This window comes from Ipomoea triloba, chromosome 6 (genome assembly GCF_003576645.1).
Source record: "Ipomoea triloba cultivar NCNSP0323 chromosome 6, ASM357664v1".
Classification (NCBI taxonomy): domain Eukaryota; kingdom Viridiplantae; phylum Streptophyta; class Magnoliopsida; order Solanales; family Convolvulaceae; genus Ipomoea; species Ipomoea triloba.
Window position 1 is genome coordinate 9,514,084 of NC_044921.1, and position 20,227 is coordinate 9,534,310.

Sequence of the window (20,227 nt, forward strand, 5' to 3'; positions counted from 1 at the left end):
TATATATATATATATATATATATATATATATATATATATATATATATAATTTCAGGTGCGACCGTGCGGTCACACATCACTCAATGTTACGAAATACACCACTCAATGTTAAGAAACACACCACAATGAAACATACCACAATGTTAAGAAACACACCACAGTGCATATTTGTGTGTGTGGTGTGTTTCTTAACATTGAGTGGAGTATTTCGTAACATTGAGTGGTGTGAACCGCACGGGAGAGCACGGCCGCACCTGATCATGACTCTATATATATATATATATATATATATATATAGATTTTGTCTTATATTGTTATATATAAGATTAGAAAATGATATATTATACATGTTTTCATAAAAGAAATTAGAACTTTGTTTTAAAAAATAATAATTTTTCATGCTAATTTTCATTAAGTTATAGAAAGTTTGTAATAACTAAAGTTTATTTACACTCACCAAAAAAAAAAACTAAAGTTTATTTGCAATGAAAAAATAAAAACTAAAAAATGAACAAGTAAAATAACTATAATGAACTAATTGTGGTATTATATTGGTTTTTTAAAAAAAAAAACGCTCTTTGAGTGTTAATTTAAAATAATAAACATATCACCCGTGTTGGAATAGTTTTTGTATTCCAAAATAAACTGTAATAGTCTTATTAATAAATATTAACATTACAAAATAAATTGTAATAATCTTATTAATAAATATTAATATCAATATAGAATCGTCTTTAATGTAAATGAATATTTGGCAAACTAAATTTTATTATGCAATGTTGGTTAAGATATCTTATTTAACTATTTCAAATTAAATGTTACTTTTTGATTGCTTTTTTTTTAATGTCTATAACAATGCAAATTTTGTGTGTAATTATTAATCAACCGAATAATTTTTAGTAAAGATTGAAATTAAGGACATATTTGCATCATTTGTTAAATATTATATATTTTTGAAATCATTTATTAACCTTAAAGGTTGGGTCATCTGCGATGTTAATGAGAAATATTGACCACACTCTTTGGCATTTGCTATGGTACTCGATTGGCGGTAACGAAATTAGCTTATCATGTTATAGAAGAACACATATTGGCAAAGACAAATACTGACACCAATGTACTAATAGCTAGAATATAATGACTATCACTCTATCATACTCAATATTGTCGTTTAAGTTTGAAGAAGACAATTTACATTAATGTTTTTCTATGCAATGACCATCAACAAAAGGTAAGGTCAAACAATATGGAATGTTGACTTACTTGTTTTTTTTTTTTGAATGCTACTGACTCTATTACACTCTATCATACTCGATATTGTCAAGTTTGAAGAAGACAATTTACATTAATGTTTTTCTATGCAATGACCATCAACAAAGGTAAGGTCAAACAATATGGAATGTTGACTTACTTGCTTTTTTTTTTTGAATGCTACCGACTATATTACAGTGTAGTATCTGTTCATAAATTACTTTCTCAACCTACTCGTATACAGGGAAAGGTTTGATGCCACTGGACCACAAGGCCCTTGGCATGTTGACTTACTTGCTAGAAACCCTTTTTGGAAGTTGCTGGAGAAAGAAATTTATTACGAAAGCTGGTCGGGAAACTCTCTTAAAAACAGTGGCATACGTCATGCTCAGGGCCGGATTTTAGGGCGTGCAAGATGTGCAACCGCACAGGACCCCAAAATTTTGGGTGCCCCTAGTCCAACCCTGACCTAATAGATAGTATATGTATTTGTGATTATATTAGCCCAAAATTAAACTTTTTGCATTTTCTCTTTACAATTTTTCTTCAATTTGCAGTTTATTTATACTTTGATAGGGCCTCATTTAGTTACTAGCACAGGGCCCCGCAAATCAAAAAACCGGCCCTGGTCATGCTCACCTATACCATGAACATCTATCTTCTCCATGTATCATTGTGCGATGAAATTGAGGGTTTGAGGGTATACTAAACAGATACTGGTTGAAGGGAAGTAATGCAACAGCCAACAGATGGTGGCATCCACTGCATGTCTTGGAAAAAGCTCTGCGCTCCAAAAAACTACTACACCTCTTCTTGCTACCTTTACACTCTATTATAGAAATAGCTGTATGTGGAACTTAGATTTGCCACCCAAAGTCCTTGTATTTGCATGGCGTGCTGTCCGAGAAGTCCTCCCTACAAAGAATAGCATTCTGAGACGAGGTATGTTAATAGACTGCCACTGCCCCAGGTGCCCGGCTATCGTGGAATCTACCTTTCAGGAACTTGTGGGCTGTGTTAATATTTCTTCGGCATGGCAGCTAGCGGGATTGATCAACTGGACCCGACCGGGAGATTGCTTGGGTGAATGGCTGGAAGACAAACTTAAATGGAGGTCAGTTGTTAGATCGTTGACCATGGTCCAAAACGACACATTTCTTTAAGTTAAAAAACGGTAGTTGTCGTGTTAACGGAGCTCCGTAAATAAAACTATAGTTTATATATCTCAAATGATATTGCCTCACATTTATTTTTATATTATCAAATGAAACTGTAATTATATTGAAATGAAATTATAGTTGTGTTGAAAGAAAATTGCAGTGTATATAAAATGAAACTAAATAACAATTTCACATATTTGAGTGTATAATGTCGAATGAAACTTTAGTTATATCAAAAAAAAACTGTAGTTGTGTTTAAAGGAAATCGCAGTCTATATAAAATGAAACTGAATATGTTACACTAATATTTCTTTTCGTTAAAAGAAACGAGCACAGTTTTGGACCATGGTCCACAGTATAATTTGCGAAAGGAGGCTGTATGCAAAGCTATTTTCTTGATGTACCATATATGGCAGGCACGGAATACGATTATTTGGCTAGTACTATCAAAGCGGCTTTTGCGTGCCAGCCCGTTAGGCCCGCAGGCTGTTTTTTTCTTCTTTTTTTTTTACTTCCATGTTAAATTATGTAAAAAACTATAAAGATGACAAGAATGATATATATATATATATATATATATATATATTAAATAATTAAATAATCCCAAATTAACAATCCTAAACCTATCCTAGTACTAATACCCTACACCTATGAACAGTACTAAAATCGAAACCTATCATAGTACTAAACTATTAATGATAATATAGTGTAAGAATAATAATATATAGCCTATTAAATTATATATTAGTACTGTGAGTGTGTGATATGTTTAGGGTTGTTAATTAGAGGGTATTTAATTATTATATGTATGTGTGTGTGTGTCTATATATATATATATAATAGGTATTTGGTCCGCGGGCCGACCCGCAGCCCGTGTGGGTTACGGGTCATTTTCAGCCTGCCCCATTAGGCTCGCATTTTTGCGGGCCTATTTTTTCATTACCCTAATCCGTCCCACCGCGAGGAGGGTGCGGGCCGACCCGCAGGCTTCGACCCACTTTGACAATCCTATATTTGGGAAGGTAAGATAAGGTCGTCATTTGATTATTTGGAAAGGTAAGATAATCTCGGCATTTGAGATATGGCACACAACTGACCGGAGCTCTAGTGATTAGTCTGCAAGTAGGAATCAGAGGACGACATTGTCTCTCATAACATCCCTCCCTTACCAGAAGACTTCGTGCGTTGCCAGGTTGATGATGCCCTCTTCCATGAAACAAATACAGCGGGAGCAAAAGTCATGGCTTGCTGGGAGGCATTATCCTGGCTAATGAACATGAACATCAGTAAGGTATGTTTAGAATCAGATTTTAAGGATCTTATTGAAGCCATCCCAAAGAATAATTTTGACCTATCCTACACAAGGCCAATGTCGGATCAATGTCACACATTATTAAAGTAATTTCATAACTATATCTGTCATTTCATTCCGCGCTCAGCGAACCAATTATTCCATATTCTTATTAGGGACTCGGACTCTCAACCTGTTCGCACTAGTTGGGATACTACCCCACCTCTATGTATTCTACACTTATGAGTAATATAATACACATTTTTTCTTTTCAAATAGTAATAGTAATAGTAGGGCAAATGTGTCAATTTCATCTTCTTCTTTTTTTCCTTTCCTACCCGGTGTTGAATTCTAATTCAGGGGAAAGGCTATGAATTCCAATTTCACAAAATGAGAAAATTGTAATTTCGTAGAATTGCAATTCTCTCTAACCAAACAATGAAATTGTGCATGCCAAAGAATTAGGTTGTAGTTAAATTACAACCTACCAAACAGGTTGTAAATGAACAAAAGAGAGCGTGAAGGTCTTCTTTTCCAGTGAATCTGTTATCTTGTGTAGACTCAAACATTAGTCAGAGTGTCAGACTCAAACATTAGGCCTTTCCCATTAGCCAATTTTGGCACAAGAATTTTGAACAAATGGGAAGGTGTCCTTTTGCCTGAAACTTTTCACCTGCAATTTGAAGATTTTGCAGGGTTATGGTGGGCCCACCATTTACAGCTTCTGCTCGCGTGAGGCGCGGAATGCATGAATATATTTTTTTTTAATTTTTTTTTGTTCTTGTTTTGTTTTTCTTTTTTTCCTTTTCTTTTTTTTCTCCACTCTCATTTTCTCTCTTCTAATCATACCTGCAAAATCCCCTTAAAATCCCATTGAGGAGGGCCTTAGTCAGAATGTCAGACCCAAACAGGAGATCAGAGAGCACTCTTTCCATTCAAGCCACAGGTTGTTGGTAAATTGACAACTAGAAAGCTATGAATAAAATCATTGTCAGCTAATTTACCCTGCCTTGGTAAAAACTAATAATCAATCACCCATTAGAATACCATCAACACAATTTTTACAAGCCTAAAACTTTAAGGGATTCTTCATACAAAGCTGTAAGGTTACAATATGAAGGTAATATTCCAAGGAAAGAATAGACAGGTACAGAACTGCAAACCAAACAGGGGATAATTACAGGACACACGATTAACTGTGTTCTTTGTCAACTCAAAGGTCATCCTGTTCACACAGCTAACCTTGGATCAACTGCTCCACTGCCATTCCCTTCACCAGTCAGAATATGATCCGGATCCTGGAGAAATGTATGTACTAAAGGTCATTTCTAGCATCGAATTATAAGTTGCGGAAAAACAAGAGACATGCTGTGTGCATACCTCGATTCCCCATTTGATGTAATCTGGGGATTCACAAGCCTTGTACTCGTCAACAAGACTCTCAATCACATCTCTAGATTCATCAAATTCTGACAGATCATTGTCCTGCAAAGCTTGCCTCATGAATCTAAGTTGTGTGATGTGCATCGAAATTCCAATCAAGCATTATAGCCACTTTGTAGACAACAGAGCAATGATTTTAGTAGGTATGGGACCATTTAGCATAGTCATCCCAGGACACTGAATGCATGTCCATGAAGCAACCACATACAGAAAAAGATAAAAATTCTAGGGAAAAAACTTATTGGGTTGGGGGGAGGGCGTGGTTTGTGGGCTTAGATGAAAATTTGAGCCGTAGAGAGACAAACCATGTCTGTATAGTCATCATAAGTGACAAAAGGACATCATAATCCATGATATTATATTTATATAAGCAGATAAATTTACAACTTTGAGGTATTTACCTTCTAACTTGCAGAAAGCAAATAAAATTTAGCAAGTTCAGGCCTAATCAGTGGTATTACTCATGTGTGCCTTGTACTTTTTTCTTGATCACTAGTAGAAGATGATACTGTGCATCTTTTTTTGCACTCAATAATCAACCAAGAATACAGAAGAATAGTGCAAATAAAGGCACATAAATTTTATATCAAGGAAAAAAAGTTGGCAAGCAACTTACAGCAAACATGGGATGATTTCGGTAGTTGTCAAGAAAAGCCTGTCTCTTTCTCAATTTCTCATATTGGCTCAAGCACTTGGAAAATAAGTGGCGGATGCCTGTATGGCTTGCAAGCATAAGACCGCTGACCTAAAATAATTAAGAAGAATATATAATTATCAAACATCAGCTTAAGATGAACGCTCTTACCAATCCTTGTGCTTGCAAATAAATATACCACTAAGGGTCAGAGAAGCAAAATTGGAAGACATAAAAATATGGCAAATCTATATGTGTTCTGATAGTTAATGGGCCAGCTCAGCTTATTGTTTTTTTTTATCAATAATAGGAACTATAATAATTCTGATAAACAATGCAATCAATCCCAAAGTAAGGATTGAACATTTGAACAAGAAAATCTTACCCTGTGAGCAGTTTGGACATAGGGTGACTTTCTAGATAAAGCAACCTACCAAGAAAGATAAGTTTATGTTAAGTTGCAGTTTAATGTGAATAAAACAAACAATTGAATCTTACATATCAATATATAGCCAAAAGGCTTACCTGGATGCTAGCAGGGCCCCACTCAATAAAGTTGACAAGCTTCCTTTCACGAATTCTCTGCAGGCTTTCATGGACCTGATTTTGGACAGTGAATATGTCAATGCATCTCAATTCAATCTTTAATGAAATTTTGTATGCTGCCCAGAACCACAACCTCAATAAATATCTTGTGCCACAATATGCATAAGAGATGCTCAAAGTGGTACTAACAATTAAGATAAGAAAAGAGGCTGACAGAGCTATAGAATTCATTTCTTAAAAGGCCATAGCCACCATGAGATGTGTCTACACCATACAAGGTTTGGAAAGGGAGATGTGCCTAAATTTGTTCTAAATAAGGTTGTTTCCAGGGCCCAAACCTATAATCTAATGGTCTATGGGCAAACATTTGGTTCTAACCAAATCTAACGTTCTACAGATTAATTTCTTAACCAATAAAATTCCAAAAGGCCTTTAATATGTAGTGTACCACTATAGATAAGATGATCTATAATTCATAGAACCTACAGTAAGAACATTACTGAAGTACACTCGTAACTGTAGCACAAAAGTCAAATTCTTAAGAAGCATAGCATAAAAAATACCTGTGTTGGATCTACTTCACCTTGAATAATGTTTAATATTGATATATACTTTGCCTGACTGGCTTCCTTTGTTCGAGCATAAGAGGAAACCATGATATTCTTAGTCTGCAAAGCAGAAAGCTTTAAGTATATTTGCAGTTTGTAATCTGCAGAACAATAGATGAGGATTCCGTCTCACCTGAAGAAGTCTTCTCATCACATCAAGAACAGTTGTCTTGCGTATTACATTAGCCTGTAAACAGATTCTCTGCATTAGAATACAGCATTTTCTTTTGACTTTCTTCTTGAACAAAATGCATCACTGATATTAGTTCTTTTCATTATATTTTATTTACTTTCTATCTAGTTGTTGTCTAGAGTTTAAATATTCAGAAATAGATATAGATATGTGCATTTCATATTTAGAAGATACTAGGATGGAAATATTCATAAATTGATAAATGTGAATTAGAATCCATAAAGTAAAAGTGCATGCATTCAATTGGCTGCTCAAACATGGAGTTGTTAACAATTATTTTAGCACTTGGCTTTGAAGAAACAGATTTATTGGACAACCATACACTAGAATAACATCAGAACCTTTAGTGGAGAAATGGAAAAAAAGTGCATTCATAGATTTAGTCAACATTTGCTTTCCCAAAAAATCAGCTAGGTCCAACTCATCATGTGCAATTGAAATTTGTAGGCACATACAAAAGAATAGTTATTGGAGAAGCAAAAAGTTAATGAATTCCTCTCTGTTCATATGAACTTAAAATATTCCTCACTCAGTCAGTTCATACGAACTCATCTAGTAAAATTCCGAACACTTCCCATAAAACTTTGATATCTTGTATCATTTCAAAAGCACCTGAACAGGTAGATTTGCTACCAAACACAAATAAAATGAAAATACAATGATTTTTAAAACACTTATACTTTTCATAATAAAGATTAAACTAAATAGCTTAATTATACTTTTTCATACCCCTTCCCAGACATATGCACTAAGAATCATGATGGATAGTAGTCTTCTCTTTTTAACTTTTTCCCTTTTTTATTAGAAACCTTAACACCCAGAACTTGGCTTTGTGAAGTGAGCATAGTACATGTTTTACATAGAACTCTAAGCTAATTTCACAACATAATAGATGCCTCAATTAAAATTTGATCTACTTGGTAAAATTCCATATTTTTCAATACCATTGACTTGATTAATCTAAAATCAGCCTTTCCCTGTTAGAAATTGATAATTACTTCCTCAGGTTTCTCAATTAGGGTTAAACATTCAGCTTAAAGACAATCATCCTGTACAGCTTCTCCTGCAGGTCAATCGATATAGTTTTCTACTTCTCTTCAAAAAAATGGGGAAAAAAAAAAAAAAAGGAGACCCATGGTCCTTTTCAACTTTTCTCTTTTTATCCGGAGACTCCTTAACTCAATTAGTGCCGCTAATTTAGATCAGCAAACTTAACTTTGGCATCAATCCTTGGAAGGAAATTCCCATCATTTCTTAAATTTAAATCCTTAAGAATTTGCTACTATTGCACTCACTAAACTCAAACAAACTCTATATAGTCAAAAGTGAAAATTGATCTTTCATTGTTTATATATAGCTATATCTCTCTTAGTGCCAACAACCATTCTTAAACAAGCAGGTCGGTACATAAATATAAAAGGGTAAAAAAGAACAAAACAAAAACTAACAGAGACCCATTATGTCAGGCCAAAAACTGCCAGCAGATTGCGCAACTTTTGAAGGAGATGATGTGTGATAATATAATTAGATCAATTAATCAGCCTTGACTACATAGCTTTGCTGTCTATTGATTCTAACATGCAACTGGAAATAGAAAAACTGGGAATAGAAGTCTTACTTGACGCTCCACTGTGAGTGGTGTATATCCGGCCATCAGAAAGTGGCACCTTGGTGTTGGTATTAGAGAAGCAAGAAGGCCAACCAAGTCATTATTCATATATCCTGGATAACGCAGAGTTGTTGTGCTTGCTGACATCACAGTAGAAACTAGAGAATTTGTTTGAGCAAAAGTAGGAGTCGTTATATGAAGGCGCTCCACAGCTATTCTATTGAGTGCAGTATTATCAAGAACAACAACACAATCAGCATTTAGTGTCAGTCTCTTGAGTGTGAGAAGGGAGTTGTATGGCTGAACAACCACATCACTTGTCTCATTTTGGTTTGGGAACACACTGTATGTCTGAACAAGTTTTTTGCTATAGCGATCATTAAGAGTCTCCAACAAATATGAGCCCATACCTACACAAAGCAATTGATTAATGAACAAAAAAATTAAATAAACAAATTCAGACCAAGCCAAAAGCATTTGATTCGACAACCACAAGAAGACAAAATTGGTTTCCAAATAATTCAAACCATGCTTAATACTACAATATAAAGACGAATCACATCATGGTCCAAGTTGACAAAAGAGAAAAACCTGAGCCTGTTCCACCAGCAATTGAATGACAGAGAACAAAACCCTCAAGACTATCACTTCCATCAGCCTCTCTATCAATCATGTCCATTAAGTCTTCCTCATATTGCTTTCCCTACAAGATGTCATTTTTCTGACAGAAAATAAGATTATATTGAAAGAGGGAGAGAAATTACAATGAAAAGGACAAGAAGTCATAGTAAAATTAATAAAGTAGAAGAAAGTAAAATTAAAACCAAAAACCCACATCTAAATAAAATGTTTACCATACTTTAAGCATCTGTTGACATCAAAAAACATTCATTTACTCTTACACCAAAGAGAAGCTAGGGGCCCTACTTTCAACTACACTAAATATTCAGATAGGCATTGGTCATTAAATTTCATGCATTTTTTCCTAACCAAAAACACAAGTGTCAAGGTAGAAGATTTCTGCCAACTTTTGCTGTCCATTTACTACCCAACCCCATGCAATTTGGACATCCAAGTGGAAAATTTTGTTGATAAAACAATCTGTATGACAGATTGACAGATTTTTTCAGAAGATTTTGTGCAGCATTCCTTCTTAAAATGATAACAAACTATATATTAACAGATGGTTTTGTCAATTTGCTAGCTACAGTTCCAACACATAATAATGTTTTTGGAGAATGACACAATATGCAATCAGCCAATCACTTCACACATACAACTGGCACTCTTTCCCTTAACACCAGAAAATGATACCTAAAAGAGATAAAGGACAAACCTGATGATATCCACTTGCCCAATTATTGCCAGCACCTCCGCCATGATCAGCAATAAATACATTCTCATGATTGTAAAGGTTCCTGTATTCGCCATTTTGTATACCGTTAATCACCCTGGGCTCCAAATCCATCAACAAAGCTCGTGGAATATAGTGTTGATCATCAGCTTGATAGAAAAATACATCTTTTCTATCACCTCCCTGCAACATGGTGTATTCAGCACTTTAAGCATACATTATTTCATTCTCGCACAAAAATGTTTTTTTTTTCTTTCCGGTTAAAAAATTTTTTATTCATGGTTAAGAAAAAAAGGTATTTCTAATCACCCCTTTTGCAAATATTCAACTATGATGTGCAAACATGAACAGTTTACACTGCATACATACAGAGCTATGCATGTAAATGCCAGCCCCAAATTTTGGATATGTGGTCCAGATACATAAACACTAGGATCCAGATAATTTTACAAACAAAACTTCCTAATCCAAATAACTTTTAGAATGATCAGGTTAAATTTTCCCATCTACTTCTTCTAGTTCAAGGGAGTAATTATGTAAAGTTTCAAGCCTTGTGTTTTTCCTTACTTTACTGATAAACAATCAGGCATGGCATGTGGCTATACACCACATTTCCAACAAGAGAGTGGCTTTATTTCATAATTTAAGAAGAGCCACATAATATTGATCTTTTTATCATAATCTATAATGATATGCAGACTATAATACTCCGTAGTAAATATGTCTTTCCTTTGATTCTTGTAGATACTCCAAATATATGATAAACCAGCAATGAGTAGCCAATCCTAGGGAAACCATTGTCCTCCATATAACATTGCTGAACAAGTTCATTATGCATTCTGTTATAGAAATTAACTTTGCACAAGAAACATACAATACAAATAAGCAGAAAATAAGGTTAAGTACGGCATGCAAAAAAAACCATCCAAGTACATTAAGACGTCCATTTCTTTTTACTACAGAGCATCTGATCTCAATCAAATTACAAGAACAATCCAAGTAAAGTCAGGCCAACAAAGTAACTGGAGAAACATTCGGCATAATCCGAGACCAGCAGCTCAATTTTGGAGCAGACGATGAAGCTAACGACTTGTAGCACGTGCAGTACTGACTACTGAGTACATTGACCAATACCTACACACATTACACAGGTAAAGTGAAGTGAGATGGTGAACCTGAGTGGCGAAGTCTTCTAGAATGCCATCCTTACTGATGCCGTGCTCTAGGCAGAGCTGCTTCCAGAATTCCATTCCGATCTGATTCCCGCATTGTCCCACTTGCAGAGTGATGATTTCCCTCGGCATTTTCGTCCTCCTCTTCCTTCGTCTTCCCGGACAAAACCTCTACAGGTTTTCTAGGGTTTTTCTTGTGGATCCTCTTTACTCTTTATTGGGAGGGAAAAAGGATGGAGGGAATTGCGAGTGTTTTAATTCTTAAACCTTAAACCCATGTCTCTTCAGATTTCAGAATTCAGATAATCAGACAAATATTTTACTCAAACAGTCAAACGTCTACTGATGTGGCAAATAATAATATACTATCTTCATTTTGTGAAAAAAAAAATTAGTTCGAAATTTTGAATGGGTAGTAAAAAAACAAATTTAAATGAAGGAAATGGTGGTAAAATTTGAAAATCCACATCTACATACAATACATACATATACATACATATTAAATAAATATATAATAATATAATAATCTGCATCTACATCTACAATTTTAATAATAGTCAATAAAGTTAGGGTTCTAACGGAAATAAAAAAAAATGTTAGTGTAATTATTTACTTAAACGAATGGTCCATATTATTTTGATTTTAGTAATTTTTCCTTTACCACTATTATATTATTTTCTCCCCTTAATATGATTTAAAATGTATAATCTTTTATTACCAAAAGTAGTATTTATTTATACTATCAGTTTTAAACTAAGTATTTAGACAATCGTTTTTACAAAATTGTAAACATTTATTTTAGTGACAATTATAATCAACCTCTCATATTTTTGCATTTATATACTTTGAATTACCAATTTAAATAAACAAATTCAACATTCAATTACATATGCATAAATATATCCTATATAATCTTATATTGATATACTTTGAAGTACTTATTTAAAAATAAATGTTGGGCATTATCTTATTCGCGCAACGCGCTTGAAAAACTAGTCCAAATAATATTTTTCAATGTAAATAACAAACTAATGTTTTATAGTACGGTTAATTCCACCAGAGCTCCCTTGTATTTGGTGGCAATTTTAAATTTAATCTCAGACGACTATCGTTTTTGTCATTTAGCATCCAGACTATTATTTTTTGAACGCATTTAGTCCTTTTCAAGACTTTACTTATATTTAGTAAGGACATTTTTGTCTCTTCATATTTTTCTTTTGTCATTTTTCTGTTTCAACATGTTTAATTTGTTTAAGACTTTACTAAAAATCGGTTGAAGATATGGTTAAACCGGTTGAAATTTGAAAAATAACAAAAGAAAAAATATGAGAAGACAAAAATGTCCTTACTAAAAATATGAAAAGTCATAAGAAGGACTAAAAGTGTCCAAAAAATAATAGTCTGGGATGTTAAATGCCAAAAACGATTTGAAATTGCCACCAAAGACAAGGAACCTCTAGTAGCATTAACTCTTTATTAATATTAAAAAATTATGGTGCAACCTTGAAAGGAGTGATTAAGTGGGTAGAGAATAATTTTTGAAAGTTTAAACTTGATTTTTGCCAACATCATATATATTTATCTACTAATCTAATAAAAGTTAATAAAGTTAAGCTTATAACCGGAACTAAAAAATGTTGGTTAAGTTGTTTGTTGAAATAAATGGTTCATATTATTTTTATTTCGGAATTTTTTTTCCTACTTTACTATCTATTATATTACTCCGTATTTACTTTCCCTAAATACTCTTGCATTCTGTCAGTGTAAACTTTAGTAACGGAATATTTCGTTAACTATTTATTATTCTTAACCACATTGATTTCTATAAGAAAGGTCTTAGGTTCAAACCCTATCCCAATCAGAGTTGACATAATTGTTGAACATATACTATGAATATATTAGAGTATATTAAAAAAAATACAATATTAAATTTAACATGAACTTTAGTCAATTAATTAACCAGACTGCATACATAACATTCAAAATTGAGCATCAAAGATTACAAATAAGAAACTTTGAAAATCATTTTCTTGCATTTAAAAAAATTAATTTTTTTTGTTTAATTAATTTTCTTTTGATTGTTTAGAACAATACTCAATATTTTAATTATGTTTTTGCATTGTTGAAAATGATTTAGATCATTATGGTATTAATATTTTTTGTTCGTATTTCTATAATGATACAATTGTATATTACTTTACAAATATTGTACTATTTTTTTATTGAATAAAATTGTTTTACATCATTAAAGTTGCATACCTATATTGGACAGAGCGCTTGTCAATCAATCTTGGAACGAGCTATTTAGAGGGGCATCGTCTAATTATTTATGATTCTTTGCTGGCGAGATCTCAATGGTTATGTAGATGGCACATTTTCATGTCCAACTTCTTTTATTAAGGCTCTTAATGGATCTTCTGTAGTAGCCAATTATGCGGCTCAAAATTGAGTATGTTAGGATGCATTTATTTTGTCCATGCTCATCTTGTTTCTATCTGATGAGGTTATGTGCGTTATTGTGGGTCATACCACGTCCCGGGCCTTGCAATTAGCTATTGAAGCTGTCTTTGGGTCGCACATAACATGATAATTATAAATACATAACCTGATAACTCTAGACACTGCACATAACATGACAATTGCATATACATGACATGATAACTACAGACATTGCACATAACATGACAATTACAGATATATAATATGATAACTACAAACACTACATGTACAAAATATGTTAATAACACGAAAGCGTTAAAGTTTGACCAAAGTCCACAATGTACAGTACACGCATGGTATAACTTGCCAACTTTAACATGCTCTTCATCCATATGAGGCTTTCCTTCAAATTATTTTCACCAAATTTTGATTTGACTTATAATAGGTGCTAAAATTCTTTAAATTTATTTAACACCTATAAATTCATCAATCTTATCACAAATTATTAATCAAATAAAATCATATTATCTTTTAAAAAATTCGAGGAAAGCAGCAAGCCCATATTACACGGAAATGTATTGAACATTATATTACTGGCAGTTATGGTGAAGCCCATTCAGAACTGCAATGAACATTTGCAATTGATGTAGAAGCATAAAATGAAGGAAAAAGTTTCAGTATAAAATAATACACACAACAATAACCGGCTGTTAGTTAGCTTCCATACCAACTAGTAACATTTAGATATTAGTATTGCTGCAACATAACCTTGGAACATAACAAGAAAACAAAATACTACATACGCTGAACAAAATTATCTGTTCTAGCAACATGACAATACAACCACCAACTATATAATACATGTTAGATCATAATATACGAATGAAGTGATCGAACAAGCAAGTAGATGCTAATGTGATATTCCCTAGAAACATTTTTTGTGAACAATGGAAGGTCCGGTTTCATCATAGTCTGCCTTGGTTATGTGTTGGTTTTGAGGGAACACAACTTTTGCAAGTATGGCGCCACCAACCCATGCCGAATACATAACCAAGTTCTCTGGCATGTACTCCGGAGGCTGTAATAATATGGAGAAGATATATCAGAGGAGGAAATCTTAAAACAACAACAAAGATAAAAATCTTTTTAAAACCTAGGATAAAACTGCTTAAATAAAGAGACAAAGAACCTATACGACTGCTTAAAAGTAGAGGAATGGACTATTAGCACGACCACGAAATTGATATAGATGTAACATGAGATTAGGACTTAAGCAAATTCCCCCGTCCCCACATTATCATAGTTTCAAATGAATTCCCAAAATCTCAGCTACATGTACTAGGTAAAAGATCCAGATTGAACTGTTGTGCAAAATGAAAGTAGAGCAGCAATGGAAATACTGTCAAACTGCAACTGGACATTTTAAGATCACCAGCCTACCTTTACTAGAGCAGGGCTGATAGCAGATGAGCAGAGGCTAGCTTCTTTCTGGAATCGATCTTCAAACCCTGCGCAATATAAGCACATAATAATGTCTTTGCAGAAGTAGTTGAGGTTACAGAAACAGTTTCATTCAATTAAATTCACAGTGAAGTTAGAGATGATATTCCCTAACAATATATAAAGTGCCCAACCAATCATTGGGTGTTTTCCCCCGCTTTAATTTTCTTTTCACATCTAAGAGAGGAATATTTCCAACCTCAGAATCTTAAAAACAGCCAGAAGACCATAACCAACTTTATGGGAAATTTGAGGATCGGAAGAAAATGAGGAAATTAGATTCCGATCGAGAAAGTGCCTTCCAAGAAATTGAGTCATGCACAGTAATGCCACAACAACTTCTTTACACTGAATACATTTTGGTTGCAATATTACTGAAATGCATGAAGCATTCTTGCAATGTAGGTTGGTACTCAAAATAAAATCTAGTTGCAAGAATTAAGTTAAAGATATGGTGAATGAAAATATCATTATTCCTCTTAAAGTAAGCCATCTCAAGAATGTTTTCTAGCAGTGCACTGAAGGAAAATGGGAACCCACCAGTCATTGAAGTAGTGCCACCACAAAGCACAGTGTTTTCTAGCAGTTGGCGGTGATTTTCAGATGATACAGTTGAAATACTATGAACAAGTTGCTCCACAATTCCATGTGTTTCTAAACCCAGAATAGAGGGCTGGAAGAAGGCCTCCCCTATAGTATATCTTTCTTTTCCAATTTTGATAACCTAAAATAAAATATAAACTTTATTCAGAAACCGGCCTAAACAAAAGATAAGGAACAGTACAAGACAGCTAAAAGGCAAGTAGAAAAAGGAAACCCATGGGTTTAAAACCAAGCGTATATTTAACTATTTATTGAGTATAAAGATACAAACAAATTTTAATGAAAGCGTCTTATGATGGATGCCTAGGGTAAACACTTGAACCCTTAATTAGTTTTTACTCACATAGGAACTGACTAGGCACATTCAACATGATATGCTACAATGTATGCTTTAATTAGTGTTGATAATACGGCCCACATGATCAGATAGGGGGTTGGATGGATCAGAAGCTGGAAATATGGAAAGATTTTTAAGAGCAAATGGGGTTCAAATTGATTGGTCAAAACTAGTGCATCTAAATTACCATTCCAAGCACCAGAAGATCAGAAAAACGTCATTAAACTGATGATTGATGAAATGGATGTGGCAGAGTGCACTCATTTGCGATATCCTGGTTTCTCTACAAGGATTATTCAAAAGAAAGGAAAGGTTCACAGCTATGCAAATTATAAAATTAAAATTTATAACTATTCCAGTCCATGTAACTATAGCACAGTCATGGATATGGTGGATAGCAATGTACACATAAATAATTTCTTTACAAAAATCTACAAATTACATTTTATGATATGCAATTAAAAAAAGAAAGGATTAAATTTAACTATAAGTTCGGTTTTCAACTAGAGGGATTATCAAAAGCAAAATTTCCTGGGCTCTATGAAGAATTGAAGTCATTTGCATCTAAAAGCCAAAATAAAGAAAACCTGGCCATCAGGAAGTGTGTGTTCCTCTTCTAGGCAAGATTGTTGCATCTTCTCATAAGCAATATCATCCTCAGCACAGCATGCATATTGCTCTTTTATCTTCTCAACATCCGACATCTTGAGTTTCACCATTGGATTTGATTTACTGAGCTTTTCTGCCAGCAGCTTTGTCAGATCTACACCGCCAAGTTCCAACCTTCTGGAAGCTATGTGCTGAACAGCACCCTCAATTACTGGTGCAATATCTGAAAAATGTCGAATCACAGAAAACTGAGTATACATTGAGTAAGTTCAAGAGGACTAAGAGGCACACACAACTATCCTCAGCCTAAGTAAACTTTAATCCCAATCAAGTTGGGTTCGGCTACATGTATTATGTATACAGAAAAAATAAAGAGGATGTTTGGAAAATGGCTGACAGTTAGTTTGACCAACTTTGGCTGATTGATTTGGTCAATAAGCTAAAATGGGTGTTTGGTAAATGGCTATTTGCCTTAGCTGATTGGAACCAATCAGTTGAAATTTGAAACACTACTCCAAGCGGGACGCCTTGTATCTGCTTATTGGACTTAAAATTTTAAAAGACTAATATAAACCTTAAAAACCCTATCTCTAACCTCTCACAAAAGACTCCCTTTACTCGCAGAATTCTTGAAGTTAATATATACTAGCAGGACGTACTACTCAATGGAATCAATAGCCCTATTAACCGGCCCTGCTAGAAGCCTAGAAGTTAAATTAAACTATCAATCTAACATGACTAAACAACGGCATTGTTAGACTCACCAACCAGCCCCACCAGAGTAAAAAAAACACTGTTGATAATGAACGGTATTGTTCGACCGGCTTGCCAAACCTGTAGTTATTCTATTTTTTTAATTTATATTTTTAATGTTGGATTATTATTATTAACTACTTTATTATTATTAAAAACAAAGCAATTAAAACAACAAAAAAATAGTAATATTATTATTAATAATAATTTTTAAAATTAAATTTTTTTAAAATTAAAAAATAATTTAACAATAGGTAAATACATAAAACAATTGTCAAACACCCCCAAAATGTCAAAGTTTTGTAACTAGGGGATGAGATGATGTGAGCCAGTTTGCAGGATATCCTCAAGTTTGTTTCAACTCAGCTCAACATTTATTGAACCTGAGCTTCATAGGCTCAACTCCTGATATGCCCAAAGCCATCTTTGACTGCAGAACAATAATCCATTAAAAAAGACTTCAAGTATATTATTAGCCTAAATCATCTTATGTCCAATGCTGCAGTTTAGATCTAAATGATACTAGCACTTCAATACTACAAATACTGCAAAAACATAAACAATTTTCATTTCCCCCATCATTTTGTGGGTGCAGGTGAAGTTTCTTGAAAGTTGAGGTGCTCCAAAGTGTGTTCATTTTTTCTTTGTTGGAATAGGGACCTCTACATTGAGTTTAACTCTACGCCCTAGGCAAACGCAACACTAACATAGAAGCTTCAACTCCATGAGAAAAAATAAAATAAAAATAAAAAATCTAGGGTCATATGTTTTGCTCTTAATATTATCATTAACTTCAAAAAGTCTCAACCCTGTGTCTCTACAAAACATGTTAAAGGCCTAGATACTGATAAGTACACATGATATCCAAATAAAGAAAGGGTATTCTACTTTAAACAAGTATTACCATATGAGCCTCATTGAACATTTAGGTTATTTATAAGAAATGCAAAGAAAGATAATAGGAAAAGCAAACTCATTTATCAGAAAGTGATGTGTGGATGTATCAACATAGAAAAAAAAAAAAAAAGATGATTAAGCTATAGACAAGACTGAACTCCTTCAGTTATAGAAAATTTTGAGGAATAATAAGCAAATAAATACCTATTTTTCCATGACCAATGTCAACTGTGCATCCTGATATGCGCCCAACAGCATAGAGTGACAGCACTGCTTGCTCAGAGGCATAAAACCCTGAGATGTTAAATGTCTCAAACATAAGCTGTACTAACTGTTCCCTGATAGCCTGTGTTGATCAGGAAAGAAAGAATTTAATATTCCATACTATTAAAAGATAAAAACTTCAAATTATTCAGTTTTCATTACTTGTTTGAAGTTTTGAACCAATTTATTCTTTACCAAGGTTCAACAACTTTATTTGTATCCTAACATATAACTATATATGAAAAGTTTACAACATCGTTTTTTTTCCTTAATATCGCTTCCACTATCCAAGTGCTTAAGTTCTCCAAATATTTCTCAACACTGGTTTTGTGTAAATAGTTATCAACAGAAAATAGTTGAACTTATTTGCAATCTATAAGAAAAATTTTTCTTAATTATAAAGCAATTAATTAACAACTAATTTAAACCAAACTAATTCTACTTGACCATAATCCATCACTCACTAATAATATCTTCAAAACTAAATTGTAGGTAGCAAAAAAAAAAAACATGTACATTTTTCTAGGGTTGAGGATGGTGAGTGGGGGTAGTTTACCTTGGGAGTGCAAAGTGGATCAGTGAACAAGATTTGGCCCTCATTGCCCATTTCCCAGCCAAGGCCGGTGTAAAGCACATGGTGCAATAGGTCTTCCATTGCATCCCAATCCTTCACAAAGCCACGGACAACTGGGTCCACTGCGTCTTCCTCCACCGTCGCCATCGCCTCCTCACCCGCTGCATCTGCAGCGCTATCATCCTCAGGAACGCGTTTCATTTGAGTTGGAATTATCTTTTAAAAAAAAACATAATAATTAATTTTCATAGGCAGTGAGGTTGTTCTACTATGGAGGCTAAGCAATTAATTAAAAAATAATAATTTTGCAGGCGAGAAAAGGTGAGTGAGTAGTGTACCATGGAAGGAGCTTGGTCAGGGATGGCAAAGCCGGCTTTGAGAAGTTTAGAACCAGCATCTACCACCACCGCCTCCATCACGGGAGATTTGAGTAATAGATGGATAAATATCCCACCGATGGGGAAGAAGGGAGTGAAGTGTGCTGTTTGAAGCAGTGGAGACTACCTTCAAATAGAATTTCAATTTGAATGAAAAGCCCAATTTAGCAAAGAATTCAGCCGAGACCATAGTTTGACTTCATTAGCCCATGATATAAGGACATGTCACATGTATCCCCCGCTCACTTGGGGCCCTCAGATTGGGATCATCCTACTCTCAATAAAATAGAATTTGAAAGTCGAAGGACCAAAGGTGTTAATTTGAAATTTTAGGACTAAACGTGGTTAAACCACTATATTCGAAGGACCTTAGATGGTATTTCGCGTGGCCCAACTACAAATAGCTCATAATGTACATTATTCTAAAACATAATGTACATTATATTTCTTCAGATGTTTCATTATTCTAACATGTGACATTATATTTCTCCAGATGTTTCAATATTCTAACACGTAATGTACATTATTTTAACACATAATGTACATTATCCTAACACGTATTGTAAACTATTCTAAAACATAATATACATTATTCTAATGCATAATGCACATT

General features: G+C 33.8%; 2 protein-coding genes across 3 annotated transcripts; both read right to left on the reverse strand.

Moving 5' to 3' along the window:
* Positions 1–4,708: 4,708 nt before the first annotated feature.
* On the reverse strand, positions 4,709–11,505 carry LOC116021890 (tubulin gamma-1 chain-like). Of its 2 annotated transcripts, XM_031262404.1 has the most exons (11): positions 11,265–11,505; positions 10,072–10,272; positions 9,327–9,438; positions 8,745–9,145; positions 7,067–7,120; positions 6,889–6,993; positions 6,305–6,379; positions 6,165–6,209; positions 5,762–5,890; positions 5,083–5,187; positions 4,709–5,000 (listed from the first exon to the last, which is right to left on the reverse strand). In XM_031262404.1, the coding sequence occupies exons 1-11, from the start codon at positions 11,391–11,393 to the stop codon at positions 4,932–4,934; spliced, it is 1,425 nt and encodes a 474-aa protein (XP_031118264.1). In that variant the 5' UTR covers positions 11,394–11,505; the 3' UTR covers positions 4,709–4,931. The 2 variants fall into 2 exon arrangements, with proteins under 2 accessions (XP_031118264.1, XP_031118265.1); XM_031262405.1 differs by lacking the exon at positions 4,709–5,000 and having other exon boundaries at positions 5,127–5,256.
* Positions 11,506–14,360: 2,855 nt separating this feature from the next.
* Positions 14,361–19,770, reverse strand: LOC116023267 (actin-related protein 7). Its single transcript, XM_031264259.1, has 7 exons — positions 19,576–19,770; positions 19,220–19,453; positions 18,604–18,745; positions 16,728–16,972; positions 15,741–15,924; positions 15,141–15,208; positions 14,361–14,778 (listed from the first exon to the last, which is right to left on the reverse strand). The coding sequence occupies exons 1-7, from the start codon at positions 19,651–19,653 to the stop codon at positions 14,626–14,628; spliced, it is 1,104 nt and encodes a 367-aa protein (XP_031120119.1). The 5' UTR covers positions 19,654–19,770; the 3' UTR covers positions 14,361–14,625.
* Positions 19,771–20,227: the final 457 nt, after the last annotated feature.

Bases quoted from the DNA above. Each gene is read 5' to 3' on its own strand.
- LOC116021890 (XM_031262404.1), bottom strand. From the start codon at position 11,393: ATGCCGAGGGAAATCATCACTCTGCAAGTGGGACAATGCGGGAATCAG. The intron at 9,146-9,326 runs GTTTTTCTCTTT...TGCTTTGTGTAG, and splicing joins TGCTGGTGGAACAGGCTCAG to GTATGGGCTCATATTTGTTG. The intron at 7,121-8,744 runs GTAAGACTTCTA...ATCTGTTTACAG, and splicing joins CACTCACAGTGGAGCGTCAA to GCTAATGTAATACGCAAGAC.
- LOC116023267 (XM_031264259.1), bottom strand. From the start codon at position 19,653: ATGGAGGCGGTGGTGGTAGATGCTGGTTCTAAACTTCTCAAAGCCGGC. The intron at 18,746-19,219 runs GTAAACTACCCC...TGATCAACACAG, and splicing joins ATCCACTTTGCACTCCCAAG to GCTATCAGGGAACAGTTAGT. The intron at 15,925-16,727 runs GTTTTCTTTATT...ATTTTATTTTAG, and splicing joins ACACACTTCCTGATGGCCAG to GTTATCAAAATTGGAAAAGA.